Source organism: Silurus aristotelis (assembly GCF_946808225.1).
Source record: "Silurus aristotelis genome assembly, chromosome: 1".
NCBI lineage: Eukaryota > Metazoa > Chordata > Actinopteri > Siluriformes > Siluridae > Silurus > Silurus aristotelis.
The window spans coordinates 13,168,424-13,187,334 of NC_139574.1; the positions used below are offsets into that span (position 1 = coordinate 13,168,424).

Here is an 18,911-nt window from a genome sequence, read left to right on the forward strand (position 1 = left end):
GTCCTTGGAGCTAAATATAGCAGTCATTATTTTAATGTTGGTACGCCACCAGTGGAATTATTTCCCCTGTGTTGAGACTTGGACCTGCAGCTCTTTGGATGCTAAATGCTCTTATTACTAACCACTAACCCACATAATTCACATGGTGGAATACTACCCTACTGAATATTAAAGGAATGGGTGGTTTGTTTTTTCATCTTAATTATCCTGCTGTATCATATCTGATCCTCTTGATTTTATTTCAATAAAGGTAATGGCCTATAATTACATTAACATGTTGTTACTACATTTTTCTTTATTGTAAACCTATTACTAAGACAGAGCATATAATAGATACCTTATGTGTTATGGTTGCTACTGCTTTAGGCCAATTTTCGAGTAGAAATATGTTTTACTTATTAGCAAAAAACTGTGCAAACCAGTTACAGTGACAGTGTAGGACTTCTCTTAAGAAAAAAAAAGAAAGAAAACAAACATAGGGGCAGAGGAGAAAATATGACATTGCTGAGCTTCTGTGAGTCTCCATGGAAATCATGTAATAGTACTTCACAGACAGAATTGTCGGGCTTGCAGCCACTGAAGATTTTCGCACTCACTCTTCATATACCATCATGCTCCACATCATCATGCCTGAAAGATGTACAGCCAAAAACTTGCCCTGGTACACATAGAGCTGCAGGCAGCCTAACAAAGTAGCTTTTTTTTCTTCAACTGTTTAAAAAGATGATCACCAGAATGAACACAATATGAACACAGACTAGAACACAATGCAAATGGATTGACGATTCCCAAACACAGCGAGGTGAGTCAAAATCTAAGCTCTAAGCACCTGATTTTAACTGGTAATTTACATTTTTGGGGTGCAATAAAACTTGAGTAGTGTACAGCTAAATGTGTATTTGTCTCATTTGTTTAGAAGAACAATGAGGCACAAAATGCATTGCGAAATGTTCTTTCACAAAAATAGTTCACAATAACATTCTTCTACCAGAAGGGTGAAACTCCAAAACTGTACATGCTGTAGAATTAACATGTATATGTGACTTCCAAGGAGGTAGTAGTTGATCAGTGGGTAAGGCACTGGACTTGGGATCAGAATGTTGCAGGTTCAAATCCCACCACCACTGCTGGGCCCTTGGGCAAGGCTTTAACCCTCCCCTGCTCAGTTGTAAGTCGCTCTGGATAAGAGTGTATGCCATAAATTTAAATGTTTTGAATGGTAATAAACATTAATCCTACATTTTACATTTATCCAGACGTACTTGTTTCATAGAAGCTGATTCAGCTTAGGTGACAGTGGAGTGACTCATGGTGAGATGAGATATCTAAGGAAATCACTCTCTGGCAAATGAATGTTTCGGCCATTCAGCTTGTCTTGGCTTCGTCACACCCTCCGGCATCTTAAACATCTAATTTGTGTGTTGTGCTGTCCATCCCCAGCTGACCTCCTCTTTCTGGCCAGCCTCCAACTTCCACCTCTCTGTGTCCCTCAAATCAGCCTGCACTCATTCATCTGCACCTTAATGTGTATACTGCCAAACAGGGCTCTTATTCACATATAGACACCGTAATCAGACAAGCTGTCCATTGAGCTAAACAGTAATCCCGTAGAGCTTGTGGAGTTCCCCAAAATGGTGTAACTCAACAAGAGGGAGAGCTGCATCAAATCCAGCAACTAACTAGACCAATTTTGAAAAAGGGGTTGGGATCAGGTGAAATTGCATCAGAGCAATTGATATAATTTTTTTCAGTTGAAATGGATGAAATAAATCACAGCCTAATGAAACAAGGGAGCGAGGGCAAGCCGTCAGATGTCTAATATGGTGATGTTGTCTGGGGGGTATCCAAGGCCAGTAGATGAAAAAGAAGAGGAGGAGGGAGCCATCTCACATATTGAAATGCCACAGTGGTGGTCAGGCCATGATTTACTCCCTGTAAGAGCACTCCTCATTGTTGTGGGAGGCGGAGACAATGGAAAAGCTTTGATGTAGAATCGTAGACATTAAAACATCTTGGTTATTTTTTACATATTGTTGTATCTTGCCATATATCACCTTTGTTTGCTGTAGCTATAAGGTATTGTTAGCATTTTCCTAGTAAGGTTAAGCTGTGCCGTATATGACATTGTTTGTATATTTGTATCTTTGTGAAATAATCAATCTTTGTTAGAGCTTAGGCAATAGGGCTAATTCCAAATAAGAAACCAATATTGATCATGCTTCCCTGAATGAAACATATTTTGCAGATACTTTCTGGCTATACGGATGCCAATGAGCTGCATCAGAACAAACCTACTGGTTTTTAATTCTATTTAACAAACATGACCTCCATGACACCATTTTGTAAAACCCTGGGAAACAGAAAGCACATACATTTGGGTGACAAATTGAATGCAAAAATTAATGATTTAGGAAATTAGTCAAGCAGTGATTCAATGTAGGGAAAATGCATGCATTTATTTATATATTTTTTCATAATTTTTTATAATGTAATTCAAGCATTTTTATTTATTAACTTACTGAATGGTTTGGGGTCACTTAAAGAAAATGATCACTGCAAATGATAATGCATTCTGATTAAACTGATGTGACCCTGTCCCCATCAACAGGGCATGATGGCTCACTGGATAGTTTGATGAGGTTAAAAAATAATATAAATCAAATTCTGTGGCCATCACTATCACCAGATCTCATTTAACACCTATGTGAGATTTTGGAGTGAAGTGTGATACAGAACTCTTCACCACCATCGTCAAAACTCCAACTGAGGAAAGATAAGATAAGATGAGATAAGATAAGATGTACCTTTATTCATCCCACAGTGGGGACATTTTTAATATGTGAAATTTCTTTTGGTGTTCGTGAATAAAACAGGTCCAGAAAGTTGTAGAATTAATTCTTTTAGATTTTGTCATGCCACAATATATGATTCGCTGTATTACTTGCTCAGTATCAGATGTCTGCCTGTAGACTACTATATAATATGAACCTTCTGGCAAGGTCCACATTTAATGCATTTGTGAAGAACAATGCATGTTGCCGCAGGAGGCAACATGCATTGTTCTTCACAATGCATGTTGCCGCAGGAGGTTCTCACTGACCCTCTCAGTTATCATTGTTATATGTAAAGAGACCATTATAGCCACTGGCCAATGTCTGTTCAAGTCCTATTTTTATGGGTAGTAAATGTAAATTTTTGTTTAAATTATTTATCCTGGTGATTTTTCCTTATTTCAATCCAGCTATGTCTGTATACCACTTTTAACAATAAACATTGCCACACACGGCAACAGAAATCACGATGAAGGTTTAGATTTTTTAAAATGTCCTCTTGTGGGTGACACCAGAGGAGATTATGGCTTGTCACAAGTTCTGGAACTTGAAGGCACGAGCATGAAATTGCGTAACTGGGATTCGAACCGGATTCTCTGTTGTACTGAACACAATCATACTGTATTTAGTGTGTGCTTTCTGGAGGGACTGCAATCTAGTGTATGGATGCTTTACAAATAGTTACCGGGACTGAATATGCTTGAGAAATTGCTGTTCTGAAAATGGCAAGGAAATAAGAAGAGATTTCAAGAGTACCTGAAGCCACCCAAACAGAAGGGACTCTTTATCTGTCTCAAAAGCTCATGAGCCATTCACATAGGAATCTTTTAGTCAGTGTCATATATCTATATAAATATATATATTTATATATATATATATATATATATATATATATATATATATATATATATATATATATATATATATATATATATATATATATATATATATATATATATAGCAAGAGAGAGCTATAATGTTTTACCTACAGATAATGTCTGAGTTTAATTAAGTAAACTTTGCAGTGGATTGAACATAACTACAGCCTTAACTAAAGCACTAGTTGCCTATATGAAGGCTCTGTATGTGTAGTTTGTGTCCTCTAATTATAAAGATTTTTTTTCTTATAGCATTCGAAACAGTCAAAAATTTATCTGCATATGGTGCTTATCATTGCAGTCAACAAGCCATAATAGTTTGAAACAATTACCATTTAAATGGGGCCTGTGTGCTGTTAAAATTAAGGCCCCAACTCTATTGCTTAAAATAAACCTCTGTGGTATTTTGAGAGTTCAGTGAGTCAACGTTGCTAATGTGACATTCTAGAAACTAGAAATAACAAAGTACATTTTCCTCATGTTTAAAATAAGTGAATAGCTGTATGGTAAAGTAAGCAGGTGTCTCTGCGAGTAAGCTGTCACCAGGTAGACTCGCTCTGATCAGCCTGGAGTCTGAAGCATCTGTGTTCTGGTCAGTGGGGCAGAAAATAGGGGACTCAGGCTTTTAATTTCCTCTGTCAGCACCAGCCAGAAATTCACACTGAGAGGCTCACACTGAGTCCAGCATACTGGGGGGGTGAGGTGGGTGGGTCGCCCTCTACAGCCCACTGTGACGGAGAGGAACTGGCAGCCCCGCAGTTTGTGTAACATCTTTTTTTCTCTCAGTACTTTTTCAGCTGTCCAAAAGTTGCTGTATTAGTGGAGCATTCTGGAGGATGGGTTCAATCTAAATAACTTGAGAAAGCCTTGTTTTATAAGATCAACACAACAGCTCAGGGTATTATTTAGTTGTATATTCCCTCTGCAGTTTTTTTTTTTCTATCTTCTGAAGATGCTACTAATGTCTTTGTCACTGTAAATGTCTAGGCATCTCGTTAAAAATTTATTTGTCCAACCTCACGAGTACAATTTGTAAAAAAGAAGAGAAAGGGGGTTAAACTCTGCATTTTGTCTTACCGTGCCCCTCTATCTCTATAACAGGAAGTATTGCTTTTAAAAGAATTGTGTTCTTCTGGTTTAAAGAGCCTTGTTTAATACACATCATTTTTAAATAGATGCTGTTCTACCTTCCAGTGACACATTCCCCTGGCTGTAGCGATAACTTGCGACTAAAGCAGCCACACAATGAGAGCATTGCATAAGACCGCACAAGCGCAGCTCTGCTTTTGTGGAGGTGACCAAAGCAACGTGGTGCCATGGCAACGGTCGCAGCCCCCGGTTAGCCAGTAGGGCACCTGAGCCCTCTTTCACAGACAGGAGAACTTTAATTAAGCTTGTTTGGCCACATGGTGTGTTACACAGCGTTTCGATCTGTGTCAGGCTTAGGAAATTTAGTGTAGCTTGTGGAGGGGTGGACCGACCCAAATGAGGACTGCATGGCTGTAAAAATGTGGGACGCATGTTCCTTTTCCTTTTGCATGAAAACATAAAAAGATTAAGAAAGGTACAATTACAGATTTATTTCATTATTTTTTTTTTATCATAGCCTCAAAACCTGTTTGTATCATATCTTACAAAACTTTAAAATGAAACCATATTTTTTGCTGTAAAAGTGCTTAGTTAAACATCAGGTACATGTTGATACATTTGATTGCTTTGTGAAATTGTAAAACTATTAACCTCTTCCAACAGAAATTGGACTATCAGGCAATCCCCAGCTTCATATTGTTTAATTTAATGGTTCTCGTAGGTAGCTTTCATTCATAACTGTGCATAATTACTGAGAGGAAATTAGAACAGCATGCATAGTTATCGTTTGATTACAAAAGCAACACTATAGAGGATGTGGTTGCTGTGTGTGCGTAATCAAAGTCTGCCCCCTCTATAGACATAAGCAGACACACACACACACACACACACCTATGTACACATGGCTCACTATTGAACATGGCTCCCTCTGTGAGTGTCAAAGTTGGACATGACATTTACAACAGCTCCCCCTTTTCCCACCTGCTGTTTAACAATGCTATCACTGCTGCTAGCACTTATCGGGGCTGTCTGAAATGCCTATGGACTTTAGCTTAGGTCTATCTGCACCTTGTGTTGTGTACTGGTCAAGTTTCAAGGAACTGTGGAAGGAAATGAGACAGAAAGAATTGTACAGTAATTGTATTGTTTTCGTGTGTAATTTGCCTGGATCTACTCTCCCTTCAGGTTCTGAATCTCTTCCTGGCTCTGCTGCTCAGCTCTTTCAGTGCGGACAACCTGTCAGCGCCGGATGATGACGGTGAGCTGAACAACCTACAGATTGCAATAGGTCGCATCCAAAGAGGGATCCTGTGGCTGCGCCGGGCCCTGTGTGATTTCTTCAATGGCAACTTCAAGCGAAGACGGCAGAAGGCCAAAGAGGCAAAGGCCATGTTGAAGCTGAAGAGGCTCAGCCAGCAGGCCCAGAGGGCTGAGGGCAACGGCACAGCGGGGGTCATAGGCCGCACTGGAGATAAGTGCGTCTCTCCGGATGACAGCTACATGACCAACCCTAACCTGACCATTAGTGTGCCTATTGCACCCGGAGAGTCGGATGTAGAGTTTCCTGAAGAGGAGGATGACGACGATGAAGCTAGCGAGAGCTCTGATGAAGAGGAGGAAGCAGAAACCAAGCCGGTGAGCGAGATGTATAAACATAGTACGCTTTTTAGAAAGCGTGTACATTCAGTACCTAACTGAATTGTGTGTCAACTGTGCATTTTACACAAGCAGAGCAGCTTGCTAAATAAGGAATAAAAATAAAAATAACCACCTTTCTGGGTGCTGCTATAGGAAAATAATCGGCTACGGCTGCTGTTTAATTGCTGTTATAAAATGCTCTGTCTGAATACTTAATTCTAATTGATATCAAAACTGTCACATGCGCATGTAGTTTTGATCAGTTCTATCTAATCACTGTTCTAAATGAATGTGTTGAACTATATTCAATTACAGTATAACCATAGTAATATGCAGTTACAGGTGCATACAGACTGGATACAGACAACTGACACTCTGTAATCCCCCACACTCTAACATGTATTTATTATAATTCATAAACATAAAAATCATCTTTTTACTATTGATAGATCTGACAACATGATTATAAAATAACTAATGAATTAGCCGTTATTTTTATCTGTTTAGTCACATTTTCTTCTGCAAACATCAGTGACAGCACAAAAAAATGATAATTGTATAAGCAGTGGTTGTCGTTTCATACTGTAGCTGGGTGTTAGCAATTTGCTAACAATTACTTTTTTACAGATTTTATTGTTTTTATAGTTTGCATACCCGAGCCAAGTTAATTCCTGTAATCACTTAAATTCACTTTTACCATTTTCTTTACATTTTTATACAAAAAATATATATAAAAAAAACATCCGAGTCCTCTGTCCTGATGTCTGTCCTTTGGTCAAAAGCTTGCTGACTGCTACAAAACGTTACCAGTGCTGACTATATGAATACTTTTCATCTACTAAGAAGTATTGTTGATTCATCAGTTGTGGTATAGTGGGAATTTTTTTTACTGGACTTACCGTAAGCACTCAGACTTTTCATTTATCATTAAGTACATATTAGCCATTTATCAGGTTTCATTTCATCTGACCATCAAAAGTCCAAGTATAATGATACACTGAAGGTAAATTAAGTAGGTGCCTTAACCCGCTAGCATGCAGTTGATCATCCCATTGTTTGAGCTCTCCATGCTGGACTAATTCCAGACTTTAAACTGGCTAATTCATTAGTCACCACTTCACCACATGTCTGGTGGATGCTAAGTGCCCTTGACACAATGAAATCCACCTCAGCACACAGGTGAGAGCTACTCCACATTATACCTGCATAAGCACTTGGAAGTCTGATGCCCACGTTCAGTAATGGCTTTTAATTTATTACAAGTGCTCTAAGTTTGATTGCTATTATGAAGTTTGCTGTTTTTAAATCACAATTTCCTGTCTATTTTCACAAATGTACTTAGTAGAAGAAAAGGATGATGATGATGATATGTGGTGCCTCCCGGACTGGCCATATCGGTTGAACAGCTGTACCTCCAGCCTGGGAGGCACCACACATAATGCTCTTTAATCCGCTCTCGTTCGACTGGTATTCAAGTCAAACCATTAAAGGTGCTCTTTAAATGACTTTAATATTACTCCACAATGAGCAAACTCCATTGAAACATCACATCATAACTTTTCTTCCAGTTGGAGAGTCATTATCAGACTGGCTGGAAACAAATAAACCCCACCTGGTATCTGTTTGTCTAATATGCTATTGACTGATGCATATAAACAGGTCAGGTTTCCCTGTTTTTGACTACATTGTTTTTTTGGCCACCTGCTCCATGGACAATAAGTGGCTCAGGAAACAGGATAGTGGCATATTGTGGTTTGTTAGTTCTCTAGATCTCCCAAAGACAAAACACAGGCACATAATGAATCAATTCACAAATGAAAAAAGTAGTGATTGAGTTGTAAAATTGACACTTTACATCCTCTAATTCCATGAGTTTCAAAAAAGCTGGAATACACTGAACCGCAATGGGAGGAACCTACAAACCTACAACCTTTTTTGTTGGTGTTACATTAATCACAGTCCATGATTTTATCAGTACAAAAATCAGTCAATCAGTTATTCCTATACATTACAATAAAATATCAAAAGTAAAAATATAAATAATAAAAACGTGTTCTATAAGTTCACAGTTCAGGAATACTTAGTTCAAGCACCACCGATCTCTACTGCTGGGTCTGCTGAGATATAAGATATGAGAAATGCCATAAATGTATATGTAAAATTATGTTTACTAAATATATTACCAAAATGTTACTTTGCCCTGTACATTTAAATAATAATAGTATTAATAATTAAAGAACGAGTAGTAACTTGTAGTATTGAATGATCCTTAAATCATATAGAAATATATAACATTTCTCCTCTTCTTTTGTTAAAAAATAAGGGATTTCATGACTGCAAGGACAACAATAATACAGTTATAGCAACCGATGTTTTTAAGTAGAATGTGCATCATGATGTTTGAACATATCGTCGTTATCTACACTCATCCACTACAGACGTCATTACATCTAAGCATTGTGAGAAGTGCTCAGTGAAGTAAGTAGCGGCAGTAACACATCACTCTGCCTAATTCAAACAGGCTAATGCATTAGTCACCTTTTTCACCATGTGTCTGGTGCACAATAAGCAGCAAATGGCATCAAGATGACCGCAAAACATGGAACAGATTGTGCATTTAAACTCAACCCCTAATCGCCCTTTCCTGCAATACAGAGAGCCTCGTTACAATGTGTAGCCGACCTATCTTGGGCTTCTTCTCCTTTTTCAATCCACCTTTCTATCTTGCCCACTCTGTACCTTCAGGGCAGTGCACAGATTTCTCCTCTCCTGGCGAAAGAGAGCCACGCATTGGGAGTCTAATAAGTGGCTATCAGGCAGACAAGAGCTTTCACTCCACATGAACTGCAATTCTGACCACCCACACAGGAAGGCTATTTTTTTCCCCCATTTTGTGTTTTCTTTTTTGGCCTTCTCCTGAGTCATTTTACTTTGAGCAGACACTGCTCCTGGCCCCTAAATAAACAAACAAATAAATAAACAAATTAATTAAAAAAAGAAAAAATAGCGGTCTCATTTCAGTGTACCTTGCTGGTAAAAAAATTATTTGTCCATTTATTGGTCCAGAGCCTCTCCCTCGGTCCTCGCTCATCCTTCCCCCACCTGGAATAGACTATTAAATGATTGAGGTGGATTTATCTCGTGAAGCAGTGCCATATAAATTGTGTTCATGTTGTAAATCGAAATTAACATCAGCCTCTATTTTAAACCACATTGTTATGCTGGTAGATGGTAACAGATCAAATGCTAATTGATGCAATTGATACACCTTGACACACACAGTTCATTGGGTCTGTAAATTGCAAACCATTGAACTTGAGAGGTAAAAAAGCAGCTCTCCAGGGGTCAGATAACAAACCCATTCTCTTTTATATAGTTATCAGCAGATCAGTGGCTCATTGGCCCCTGGCTGCCCCTGATTCATGCCTGGCTCTCAGCTGAGCTCGCCAGTGTTTGGCGTGTTGGTGTGTGCGTGATGTGAAAGCTATGCTGTCAGAGTGCATGGAGTTTTCCTTCACGCACACCCCCGTGTGTTTGATTGCGCAAGCAGATGCCCTTGCAGGGCTGCTCGCTTTCATATGGGTCATGTTGCTTGGAGAAGCAGGGAGGACAAAGCGAAAAAAAGACAGGGACCACTGATCTACCCACAACTCCTCGGCACACAGTAACACTAGGATTTACATGATTGCACACTTACAAAGCTAAGTTCACAGTCTTACACACACATAGAGTGCAAGCTCACATTCGAATATACAAATAAGTAAACTGACATTTTACCTTCTCTGTGGTAAAAACCATGGAAAACCATATACACAGTAAAATATATAAAACCCTGTTAAATATTAGCAAAAACCTTTGTACTGTATACACACAACAGACAGACAGACAGACAGACAGACAGACAGACAGACAGACAGACAGACAGATAGATAGATAGATAGATAGATAGATAGATAGATAGATAGATAGATAGATAGATAGATAGATAGATAGATTGATTGATTGATTGATTGATTGATTGATTGATTGATTTGTGGACACCTGACCATAAGATGTTCCACTGGATATTGTAGTGTGCTTGTTGAGATCTGTGTTCATTCAGCCTCAAGGGCAATAGTAAAGTCAGGTACTGACCAGGAGGCCTGGAATGCAATCACACTTCATTTCTTTCTAAAGGTGTTTAGTAGGGTTTAGGTCAGAGCTCTATAGCAGGACTCATGTAAACCATATCTTTATGAGCTCGATTTTTGGAGTTTGGAGAAAAACTTGGCTATCAATACTTTTGTCCAGACACACACACACACACACACACACACACACACACACACACACACACACACACACACACAGACACACACACACGGAAAGTTTTAAACTCAATACGTATTATTCCGATTATTTATTTATTTTTAACAAAAAACATCCTATTAAAAGAAATGTTTCATTGTAAATGTGAAGCTCAAAAATATCTCTTCAGTACAGCATTATTGTATGTACAGGCTGCTCAGACAGTTGCTGTAATGACACTCTTTTCAGCAGACACATTTCCACATGGCAAATGCAATTTAAGCTTCCCTTTGGTGCATAAAAGACAGTGTTGGGACAATTTTATTGTAAAGATAAAGGTAAAAGCTACTCTTTTTTTAAATCTAGACTGCTAGCCTATAAACCGGACACCAGTTTGCCCTGGTTTTCGAAAAGAGAATAAAAAACAGGACCATTTTAACCCTGCAGCAGTTTCAAGTGGTCATCTTAAAGCAATTCTTTTATTTATATTTTTTATTTTAATTGTTTAATTATTAGAAAATATAAAGGTAAATCTGGCATGCATGCATGCATATTTACCTGTACTGTATGTTCTATAAAGATTTTTTACTTGCCAGTTACTGAGCATATCCTCTGCACCACACTGCTAGCTTTTTTAGAACAAGGAAAGCCTTATAGTAATGAGTCACTTAATTTAATTATCACTTATTATACTTAACCACAATAAGGAAAAAAAATGCTTAGTCTGATAAAATAAAACATCATCGTTGTTCTCTTGACTTTTGAAAATTCTTCAATTAACCAATGCAGATTTAATATATGTGACAACAGTGTAACCTCCTAATAACTGAAGAAAGCAACACTTTGAGAAGACACTTCCCAGGGATGTTTTGAAATGATTAAAGGACTGAACCCTAAATAAAGCTTGTGTAAAACTACACTCAAACAAAGGACATTACTTATCCTACAGTAGAAGCTGAAGGTATGTACAGTATAACAGCTGAGAAACATTACCAAGAACAGCCAGTAACAGCGCTGCATTTTGCTGATCGTACAGAAAGCCATTCGTGATCAGTGAGACAGTGTAATCTAGGCCACCCTCCCCAGCTCGAGCATGTGACCATGCTCCTCCTGCACACCTGACTAGACATGTTTCCAAGCCAGCTGATATTTGTTCTCTCACTTTAATCTTTCTGTACACCTGTTCTGCCTCATTCTGTCTCCCTCTACATCTTTTATCTTTTCGTTTACCTGTCCTCCACACCCTCCTGCTCTTTTATCTCTTAGTGCACCTGCAACCCCCCCCCCCCCATCTCTTCCACTGCTTTGTCCTCCCAGTGGTTGCAGTCTGTTGCTCCCATCTTTCCTTTTTCTCTTACTCTGTATCATAAATTAATGTGCCTTTGGCCTGCCTGGTATCCCCGAACTAAACACACCATGGTAGCCTTGGGAATAAGGTTACAAAACATTCCATCTTGCAATGAGCTACTCACGCGCTCTCTCTCTCTCTCTCTCTCTCTCTCTCTCTCTCTCTCTCTCTCTCTCTCTCTCTCTCTTTTACTCTCTCTCTTTTTTTTTTCTCTCCATCTCTGTCATTAGACCCAATAGGGACATGTATGACTAAATGGAAAGTGCCACCAACTTTACTCTCACGCATTAGAGCATATACATTTACAGACAGGTGACGTTAAAGGAATACCCACTCATAAAATATTTTTGCGAAGTCTTTTCAAACACAAGCCCCGGAATGTGCCTTGGTAAAGATGTGACAAGCCTCTCTATGTGTACTTGAGTTACGAAGATATCACTTAGCTCGGTTTTATTTATATAGTGCATTGAATAGCGAATATTGTCACAAAGCAGCTGTATAGAAATTCCGATATACTTCTTCTTCTTCTACTTCTTCTTCTGGTTGCTCCTGTTAGGGGTCGCCACAGCGGATCATCCGTCTTCAAGAAATTCCAATATACTGTAGATTTATATTTATCCCTAATGAGCAAGCCCAGGGTGACAGGGGAGACAACATGAGGAAGAAACCTTGCTCTTAAGAACCACATTCAAAAGGAAACCAATCTTTTTCTAGGTGGCACCTGATTATCAATCTTTTCTTTTCTATAACTGTATACTGCAAGTCAAGTCAAGTAGTGCTAATAGTGTTGAAGTTGGCATCAGAATTATTTGTGCTTTTCTTTAAGGTCAGTGGTGCCAAAATGAAGTTATCGACTGTTCAGTGACGAAGAAGCAAGTAAACCTTTTTTAAACCTTTCTTTTTTGTGCAGCCAAAATCCAAAACCATTTACAGATGTTTAGGGCAATCTTGTGGTAATCCTTAGGCTAGACATGGAGACTACATATCAGAAGTTCAAAGAACTTCGTATTGATTAGTGATTGATTATTGATATTGATTAATTGATTAGTGATGCTTTGAACCCTGTGTTTCCCCACACAGCATGACTGATGTCACAAATAGCAAAATCTTTGAAGTCTAAATGGCTTTTTAACAACAGGGTTTGTTATATAAACAGAATGAATGCATAAAAATGTAATGAAACGCTACAATAAACTGAAATAAAATCTTACTTATAAAGATTCACAAAATAAATGACTGTTAAATATTATCTATGGCTAGATTTTAAAGTGTGCTTGTGGAGCTTTTATGTTACATCAGTAAAGTCAGATATTGATGTAGGGTGAGGGGGCCTGAGGAGCAGACAGTGTTTTAATTCATCCTAAAGGTGTTCAGTAGGGTTGATAACAGCCCACTCAAGAACTTCCACTCTGTCTCCCTGTTAAGCATATTTTAATGGAGCTGGCTTTATGCACAGAGGGCTTGTCATACTTGAACGGATTTGGGTCTTTCTAGTTCAAGTGAACCGAGGATTGAATGCTACCACATCCAGAGACATCCTACACAATTATGTGCCTCTTTAGTAACAGTCTGGGGAAGAACCACATATGGCTGGAAAGGTCAGGTGTCCCAATTAATACATTTTGTGCATATAGTGTATGTGTAACAACTCAGTCCACCTGATTCCTTTTAAGCTCCCAAATGATGAATGGCATAACATTGGACATCGTAATAAGTGCATTGCACATTTATTATTTCCCTATTCTCCAGACAGTATATTGATAATAAATTCTAAGGAAGAGGAGGGTCATATAACATCAGAGCATGTCTGAGCTCATACACGTAAAAACTACATTCTGCTGAAGCCTTCAACCCCAGATTAAAAGCATTAAAAATTATAAGATAAATTCTCAAATATAAACATATAAATAATCATATACAAACAATGCAAGACAAACAGTATGACCCTGTGATCTTTTAATGAGCAATTTACATGGTGAAGCAGTATACAGAATAGCAGAATACATAAACCTATTTTATTCACTATTTTATCCCGTTAACCTTTACGCTTAAATTAAATGCTGTGGCTTTCAGGCAAAAAAGCTACTCTGAGCCTGCATTGTTGAAAAGGGGAAGCAAAAGGCTAAAAAATCATATGGCAATGTGTTTGAATCTGTCCCTGGGGGTGTGTGTTTGTCTGCATGGTCATAAAAAAGCAGCTGAGTCATGAAGCATCAGTATTTTCCTTCTTTTCATCTGTGTTTATTCTGTGAACCTGGTTTGGTAGACCTTCTCCGAATATTCTGGAGTGCCATTTAAACCCCAATAAAATGTATTTGGACATTAATTTGTGTCATGTGGGTTTGGAATAAGGTGATATGATCTGGATCAGGTGTGACTGTCTGTTTGCATGTCTGGTTATTATATTATTCTGACTGATACATGAGAGATGTCCTCAAGTGCACCACACATTTGTAAAGTGAATAAAATTAGCCATGCACTTAAGGTTCTATGTAAAGGGGCAGGGATTTATCTCCTTGCCAATCTGACATTCCCTTTTCCATGTAGTTACATTGATGTATGTTATCAATACTTTAATTCCATTTGTGAAATGCAAAAATGTAATGTATAGATTTTTCCATGTGTAATCAGCAAGTTATAATCAGAGTGCACATCCATAGAGTGAGGTGTGTACGTTATTCCGTGGTCATGCACTATCCAGTGGTGCAGCATGCTGCAGTTTTAAACCTGAGCAATTTTAAAGTTTTTAACTGACTATAGAGTATACTGTGTCAGTGAGCAATACATCATAACAAACCCTTTGTTTTGATTCTGTCAGGGCAGCACTCATTACCTACAGTATTTACATTTATTTGTGACCCCCAAAACCTGCTCTGCTATAAAAAGAACAAACAACCCTCGCCAGGCTTGACCCCTGTAGACACAACATGTAGCCACAGACATACCACACATATGTAGACTCTCATTAAAACATCCATTCACACAAGTGGAATCTACATTCCACAAACACATACACACCAGTTGATTGTTGTATGTGTTTAAAGATGTTTTTATTGTGGTTGTTATTAAGCAATTACTTTTTCCTTGCATTTGTGTGTATACATACAGTATCTTACAGAAGTGAGTACCCCCCTCACATTTCAGCAACCATTTTAGTATGTCTTCTAAAGGGACCAAACTATAGAGAAGAAACTAGAGATATGTTTGAGTAGTAAATATGCAGCTTGTATAGTAGTATAGATTTACTGTCCTCTGAAAACTTAACATGCAGCCATTATTGTCTAAATAGCTGGTAACAAAAATGAGTACACCCTAAGTTACAACAGCTGTACGTGGTGTAAACATGCAAAGCCATATGTCCTATTCATCATGTTCATGTTTTGGTTTGCTTGACAGGACCCTACAAATGTATCTATCTTGTATTAGAGCAGTTCAAATATGGTGCTTTAAGTACAATTCTGTCATACTGACCACTGGATGTTCAACACGGCAAAGAACTCTCTGAGGATTTGAGAATTTGAAATCTTGCTCTCCACAAAGATAGATAGATCTCTTCATTTTGTAGCGTTTTTCTTGGCTGCACTGCTTTTAGTATGTATATGTGGATGTTTTGTCCAATCAGATTTTAGCCTCTATGTGCTGTTATGTCAATCTAATCTGCACAAGGCCTTCAGAGTCAGTACTGCTGGCTGTTTGTACCATAGACTATATTAGCAATGGGTCTGGTTCTTTAATCAATACGATTTTAAGTTTGCCTCACAGGTAGTCAGCATTTTTCCGTCCTCTGAATGGTTGTTCAGAGTGAAACTGTTACAGCCAAGTTTGACTAGCAAAACACGTCTGTAGCACGCTGCACACATTAATACAACTGAGTTCGACTTTTTTATACCCACAATGGCTGACGGAGGAAGAGAAATTGATTTGGTCTCGGACATACTAAAAAATCCATTTTCATGGCGGCCTTTTTCAGAAAAGCTAGACATCGTGAGGAGGTTGGCCAACACTGAAGCTAGCTAGCTTGTCTCAGCCCGGGCAATTTTTTGTTCGCCACTTCCAGACCAGTGAAAACAAGTGGTACCACTGTCTTACAGCTCTGAGGAGCGGTGCAAATTATGAGTCTGTATCTCTGGTGAGTAGATTGTATTTTATTTATTTTTTTTATGTTTTTGTCATGTTATTAGACAAATATTGATTCTGAACTGCTCCAGATGATGTAGGTGGCACAGTTGAAGTTGTAGTGTAGAGGTTTGGAGTCTTAACTGGGTTTCTTGCTTTAGTAAAATGGTATTCACTCTCCACATCTGAAATTCCTCTCTCTCTCTGTAATGCCAAGCATTGTTATTTTGCGTTTTTGTATAGTATTGATGGTTTCTATAATTGGGAGGTGTTAGTGGTGGTATTAAGAGGTGGATTAAGTCGGGTATATCCCCACTAAAGGCCCAGGTACCAAATGCACGGCTCGCCACTGGTATATATATATATATATATATATATATATATATATATATATATATATATATATATATATATATATATATATATATATATATATATGTGTGTGTGTATGTAAGTACATGTATGTATGTGTGTGTTACTGTGTTGTCTTACATCTGTTGCTGTAATGTCTTATTTCTTGGTGTTTGTTTTCTTAGTCCTGGGTTTCATATTGGTTTTATTGTTTTCTACACAATATCTAAAGTACTGTATGTAAGAACACTAACAGCGTCAACATGTCCCTCGGAAATTGGGTGGACCTTTCCATTAAAGAAAAAACATTTAGATAGGATTTTAATAAGTTTATAAAAAGGAAAGGTCTGAACTGTATGCAATGGCTCAAAGCTCTTTTTTTTTTTTACCACAATTAAAGTTCTGAGAGTTAAAGCTTTCGGGAATTAATCAAAGCAGGAAAGTTACTTTAGCCACAAAGGAAGGTAAAGTAGTACTGTGCTAGACATACCATGGCGCCATCACTAAATGCTTCTGCAAATTGGTTTAGAAACATGTTCCGTAAACAAGCGTAATGCGCATTGGATATGTTCTATACAGCATTTGCTGACTGTAATACTGACCACAATGTTGTAGGGTTTAAAAAATGGCTATAGTTTCGAATAACCGGGCGGCACGGTCTGATATGATTGCATTATTGATGTTTTTCGTCTCTCAGTCGCGCCGTGACATATATTTAAAATTCCGCATCCTCTAATGTCTTATAAACTGGTTCTTTTAAGGCTCTAGGGTAATCCTCTGATACGGGTGAATCAGAATTAAGTGGCTGGTTGCTGCTTTGTTTTCTTGTTTTCAGTCCTCCCTTGTAATAAGTGTACCTTCATAAACCCTGATCCACCATGGCCAAGAGTTTGACAGACAGCACAACACATTGTCTATAGGTCTGATTTCATTTGGCTTCAGTGCTGAATGGCATGCTACAGGCCCTCGCACCCCAGCATTGATATTTATAGGGCTTTTGTGGTGGTCAGCGGTGCTGGAATGTGAAACTCTACCATGGTACGTGCTTGAATTCCACACATACATGCCCTGCCAACGAGAAAGGGCCATTAACTGGCGGTTGCTCCTGGATGTGTGGAGGGGTTGTATCCTAACACGCCATAACAGCCATCAGACGAAGTTGACAATAGACTAGAGTCAGTGACTCTTCACTCACACTGACCTACACTAAGGACTTTATGAAAGGCTGTATGGATGACAGACAACATCACTGCGTGCCCTGCACTGTATTATTATCACTCCATTGAGGACACGCTGCGACCGTGTTCAATTACAATTCAATCACATTAAATCCTACAATGGGAGTCTTTTCATTTGTCTCTCACTCTATGGTGAAGCAGATGGAAAAATGATCCTCAGAGCCTCCACACTGTGTGCATGTTGCATGAATAGAGGTTGGCTTGGTAAAGGCTTTGGTTTATTGTTAGAGGAGGAAGCCTGTGGCCTGTGTGGGCAGGTGAGTGCATCATGGAATGGTGTGACATCTCAGCTGCTCTCAGTGGGCCTTGAAAGACCCTCAGGAAATAAAAGAAAACTTACAAAGCCCAGAAATACAGTGTCATGATCCCAGAGTAGTAAAGAATGAGGACGTGGAATATACATATTGCACAAAGACATAGAGGTTGTCTGTTCTCGAGCATCATAGTCCGAGACATGCATGAATCTCAAAATTTACTTCCAGTATACATTATATGCAACAGTCATTGCTTGTTACTTTACATTTTCATGTAGCTGAAGCGTTGATGTTTATTTAACATGACTGGGTTATTCTGATGATCTTGCACTGTGGTGACAATGCATAATTTCTAGCTTCCATTTGGTTGGTGTGGATTCAAGCTTATTCTCACCTCCTCCACTGTTCCAAGGCACTGCCACACCACATTTCCTTCTGCCTTAATGCATTTACATTTACATTTACGGCGTTTAGCAGACCCCCTTATCCAGAGCGACGTACAAAAGTGCTTTAAATCTCTAGTAATGAATAAATCTACACTGGTACGCAAGATTACACGCAAAACCAAGACACATCAGCCTTGTTTCAGGAAGGATGCACATCATTTCCACAGCTGCCCAGTCCACTCATATTATTTTTCCTTCTGTTTGTGCCCTCTTTCCAAACCAACACGGACTTTCCTCATATTTACTCATATATACTGATAGCTACTCTTGTATCTCAATACATTACTCTACAGTTCTGAGCAGTATGTACTGGCCATGCTTTTTTTTTTTACCATGAACATGTATGCATGCATCAAGAAGCCACAGATGATACTTGTACACATTTTCAAACTTCTTGTAATTAGGCTTGTAAAAGAGAAATTCCTCACCTTCCGA

General features: G+C 38.5%; 1 protein-coding gene across 3 annotated transcripts in view; it reads left to right on the forward strand.

The window, feature by feature from the left end:
• The window catches only part of scn5lab (sodium channel, voltage gated, type V-like, alpha b), a 125,482-nt gene that overhangs the window by 85,561 nt on the left and 21,010 nt on the right, over positions 1–18,911 (forward strand). For all 3 annotated transcript variants that reach the window (XM_083543565.1, XM_083543566.1, XM_083543567.1), the window contains one exon: positions 5,984–6,433. In XM_083543565.1, the coding sequence (XP_083399691.1) occupies positions 5,984–6,433 (450 nt within the window). The remainder of the gene's footprint in view (positions 1–5,983; positions 6,434–18,911) is intronic.